The following is a 4773-nucleotide window of genomic DNA, read 5'->3' on the forward strand; positions in this document are numbered from 1 at the left end:
TCGGATATGAGTCAGATGGGTCAAAAAAATCGGATTTGGGTCGGATTTGCCTGCAGTGTGAACGTAGCCAATGACTCACCTGCGTAAAGGTCAAAGTTCTGATTGGACGAGTTGACGATGACGTCACACGTCTCCTTAGTGATGTCCCCCGAGGACACCTCCAGGGTCAGCTGACCCATCTGCATCTGGTAAACACCGAGGGACGAGGACAGGACTGGGCTGAAGGTTTCTGCTGTTGAAAAAAAAACCTTCAGGATTTAAAAGTAACTGAATCAAAGCTTCCTTTAATTATTGAATCATTTCTGAAGTCCGATTAGCGCCCTCTACAGGTCTGGAGATAAATACTACATTTAGAGTTTCTTACCAGAGGAATTCTGGGACCGGCTGAGTCTGTGCTGAGCTGCAGGTCTCGTAAAGTCCTCCTGGTGGACAGTCCTCGAACCCGTCTGACCCGAGAACTCTCTGCTGAAACACTGAAAAACAAACTTTTCAGTTTCTTTCCTCACTCTGTCAGGTGGAGCTGGTGTCCACCACCTGGACATGTCTCCATGTCCACCATCTGGACATGTCTACAGTCCATCACAGAGACACACAGAGAAAGATATCCCTCTCTCATACCTCTGGACAGTTTAGATCTAAGAACCTGATGAAACTTGATTTTTAAGGACGCACATTATATCAACATTAATATGGTATCGGTCCGATATGTAAAACTGGGCTGATATATAGGTCAGATATTGATTTCCTGCTTGTTGCTGTTTGTGTTTCTGTTCTGGGAGTGTGTTTGTGCATACACTATGTACATTTAAATATGCATCCCTATTGATTATTTTGTTATTTTCACTGATCAGCTGATTGGTGTGTTTGTTAAAGCCAACACTCACGTCCACAGTTTGTTCGTCACTGGGATGCACCACGATGACCACCTCTCTCAGGTGGCGGGGGGACTTCCTGCGGCTGAACCTCTGGATCTCCTCCAGAAGGACTCTGGACACCAAAGTTCTGGGGAAGCCCAGGTTCCCGGTCCCGATGGCCGGGAAGGACAGCGAGGTCATCTGATTTTTCTCCGCCTCCTCCAGGCAGAGGGTGATGATGGAGATCAAATCCTGACAGAAGAGAAGAAGGTAAACCCTGCAGATCTTCAGAACAGGACTGGGTCAGGTCCAACAGCTCACCTTCTCTGCTCCGCCGGCTCCGTTGTCCCAAAACGGACAAACAGCATGAAAGACCTTCTGACACCTCAGTTTGTATCCGTCGGTGAAGACCACGTCTCCATACGACAGCGAAGTTCCCCCAACTTCATTCAGGACCGCGACCTGCAAGAGGTCTCCGCCCACCTCCAGGATGGCTCTGGAAACTGCTCCCTGCTGCAGGTCCATGTTCTTTGAGATGGTGTTGACGATGACGTCAGTCTGTGGATCAGAGTCAGAACTGAAACAGTCCAACACATCTCCAGAACATTTAGACTTTACAATCTGCAGCCGAACAGATTTATTATAAATAAAACAGACTGAGGCCTGGTCTGGACCCATGAGGACTCACAGTCTGCTCCTGGATGTTTCCTTTACACAGAACAATCTTCAGACCATCAGCTGTGGTCCGCTCCATCCGTCCCGACCTGAAACCACCAGAACAGACCTGAAACATTCCTGCAGCCAGCCTGTCTGTTGCTGATCAAAGTAAGTGTAGAGGTTTGTAGAAATGACGTCCATTTATTTATAAAACACACAAAAACCACCGGAACTGACAAAGTGCTTCACAGTTCTGCCAACCCACCAGATAAAACAACAAAGAAACTGAAACACTCATTAATATATACTGTATATATATATATATTAAGATGTTGAAAATCAGCCGTGTGAATAGAAAACTTCAATCCCCTAAAAAAACATTCAAGGACTTTCAAGGACAAGTGTAATTTTTGGCTGTTTTCACAAACTTTCCAGGGCCTTGAAATCATTTTTTCAAATTCACATCTTTTAAGGATTTCAAGGACCCGTGGGAACCATGAGTTTAAAACTTTACCATGAAATAAAACTTAGTCTGAAAAACAAAAACATGAAGGAACCAGAATCAGATTTAGAGTCTTACCCTCCAGACTCTCCAAGATGGCCGGGTCCCTTCAGGTCCCCCCTGTTAGGATACCCCTGAAATCCTGCTCCTCTTCCTCCTCCTCCTCCTCTTCCTCCTCCTTCAGCTCCTCTTCCTCCTCCTTCAGCTCCTCTTCCACCTCGTGGTGACTGACTCTGACCACGCCCTCTGCCTCGACCCCTCTGACGTCCCCTGAGAAGCAAACAACAGGTCAGGTCCTGATTCCTGGATGAAGAACGGTCCAACCCTTCAGAACCTGGGATCAGAATCCTGAGGTAACGTTACCCTGCAGCTCCTTTCTTCTTCCCGCCGGTCTTCTGGGGGACCGTCATGGTCGGCCCGAGGTCAATGAACTCTGCGTTGACAGCTGCAGCCATGACCCTGACGGTGTCATCGTTGTTGTCCACCAGGTGGACTTCGGTGAGGGACCCCGGGCCTTGAGAACTGTCACAGAACTCCCGGACCGCCTGGGCTATGGTCTGTGTGCAGAGCGGGACAGGGAAGCCGAACACGCCCGAGCTGATGGCGGGCAGGGCCACGCTGGAGCAGTTCTTCCCCTCGGCTTGTCTCAGACTTTCTCTGACCGCAGACTTGAGACGTGACACTGAAGTCATCCTGTCGCTGTCAGAGAACCGAGGACCGACCGCGTGGACCACGTACCTGCAGGGCAGGCCGCAGGCGTCAGTTACAACGGCGTCACCTGGCCGTAGCTTTCCATTTTTAGCAACGTAGTCACTGCTGATGGTCTGCAGCCGGGGTCCTGCAGCCTTCAGCAGAGCCAGAGCCAAGCCCCCGATGTGCTGCAGTTCCTCGTTAGCTGCGTTCACCACAGCATCAGCCTTAAAGCTGCAGATATCTGCCTTACTGACACAAACCAGAACTCCACCAGGTGTCTGCACCTTGCAGTAGCACAGGCTGCCCTCTTCATCGTAGTCCTCCTCCTCCTCCTCGTCTGGACCCTCAGACTGGAGCAGCACCACACAGTTTAGGTCGGACAGTACTGAGGACAGAATGAGGGCTCCTTGGGACTGGAAGTACTTCTTGGTTCCAGGTTTGTCCACAGTCAAGGTGTCGGTGCAGAGAGCAGCCAGGAGCTCCTGGAAACTGGACTTAGCTTTCTGGACGTGAAGACGAGCCCCGCTGAGGACCAGTTTGGGTCTTTCTGCATCAAAAACGACAGAGACGTCATGATCTTTGCAGATTTTCATCCAAAGCTGATGTTTTTTCTTCTGCACAAACTGAGCCACAGCACAGGACTTGACCCGCAGCGGTTCTTGGACTTGTGAGAAGTTTTCGATGAACTCCTTCAAAGTGCGGCTGACCTCTCTGACTGGAGTGGCGAAGCCGGCCACCGTCACTCTGTCTCCTCTGTCCGGGTGGATCCAGACGGTCACGCTTTTACTGTTGGAGCAGTTGTAGGTATCCAACAGCTCTTTGTTCAGGTCTACCCAGCTCTGAAGGTTCAAAACCTTCTGGTCTTCCACTTCCAAGATCTGCGAGGCTAAGACGACCTTCATCCGCCCCTCCGCCTTGGCGAGGGCTTGGTCCGAGCCGCTCAGCAGGGTAAACCACGTGTTGTCAAAGAAGTAGGTGGCACTGATGCCCTGAGAGGAGAACAGATTCTCTGACATGTCTGTGGGGTCCACGGTCCTGAGGTATTCTACCAGACCTGCAGGCAGATTCAGCTTTTTACTCTTCAGACTTGTGTTCTTCTCCAGGATCCATGATTTGGCTTGGTACACTTCTTCAGGGAGTCCCTTCATGGCCAGCTCCTCTGAGCTCTTATCGTAGGACAGCTTCAGCTCAGAGGAGATGTCTGAGGCAGCTTTCAGGAGACCCTCCTTCTTCAGGATGTAGACCCACGCTGGAGCCAGTCTCATCACCTCAGTGACCCCTCTGCTCTGACGCTCCAGGACACTTTTAGCTTTGAGAACAATGTTCTCCACAGGAGCCTTGACTTTCTTCATGTCATCGGCTCGACCTGCGACGGTCAACACTTCCCTAGAAGCATCGAAGACCAGCAGGGCGTCCTGGTTCACCACTGACCGCACGTCCTTCTCTGCAGCTTTCCACTCGTCTGCGTTCGTGTCACATTCGAAGGCCGAGAACTGAGACATGAGCTTTCTGAAAGTGTCCAGAGCGGTCTGCGACCAGCCGACTACCATCTGAGCCGTCAGGTCCGGCTGCCTCAGGAGGCCGGGCAGAGGGCGGAGCTTCACCTCAGGCTCATCCAGCTCCACGCTGCAGAAACAAGGACGCATCTGGTCGTTCAGGCTTTTCAGCAGTTTCTTCATCAGCAGGAACTTCCAGATGACAGGGTGAACCTTCTCCGTGAAGGCCTCGGGCATCCTCCACGTAGGGCGCCCCGCCCCGTACAAGGCGGTCCCCAGAGAGGCGTAGTAAGGATACAGCTTCACGGGGATGGAGCGAATCAGGTGGTCTTCTGTCCCGCAAATACGTTCAACAACTGCAGCAAAACAAGAAACAGGAAGCAGAAGGTGAGAGGCTGAGTGTGGCTGCAGGGACACGGACTGACCCGCTCCACCTCCAGGGACACGGACTGACCCGCTCCACCTGCAGGGACACGGACTGACCCGCTCCACCTGCAGGGACACGGACTGACCCGCTCCACCTGCAGGGACACGGACTGACCCGCTCCACCTGCAGGGACACGGACTGACC

The 4773-nt window shown here is 51.9% G+C and overlaps 1 protein-coding gene across 1 annotated transcript in view; it reads right to left on the minus strand.

Annotated features, from left to right (window-relative positions):
- Window positions 1-4773, minus strand: part of LOC106523604 (poly [ADP-ribose] polymerase 14) — a gene marked incomplete at its 5' end in the record, with an annotated part of 19539 nt that overhangs the window by 14116 nt on the left and 650 nt on the right. The window contains 7 exon segments of the mRNA XM_014017089.1: window positions 80-232; window positions 365-473; window positions 885-1106; window positions 1176-1412; window positions 1543-1618; window positions 2092-2283; window positions 2377-4560. Coding sequence (XP_013872543.1) covers window positions 80-232; window positions 365-473; window positions 885-1106; window positions 1176-1412; window positions 1543-1618; window positions 2092-2283; window positions 2377-4560 — 3173 coding nt within the window.

This window comes from Austrofundulus limnaeus, unplaced genomic scaffold, assembly GCF_001266775.1.
Source record: "Austrofundulus limnaeus strain Quisiro unplaced genomic scaffold, Austrofundulus_limnaeus-1.0 Scaffold161, whole genome shotgun sequence".
NCBI lineage: Eukaryota > Metazoa > Chordata > Actinopteri > Cyprinodontiformes > Rivulidae > Austrofundulus > Austrofundulus limnaeus.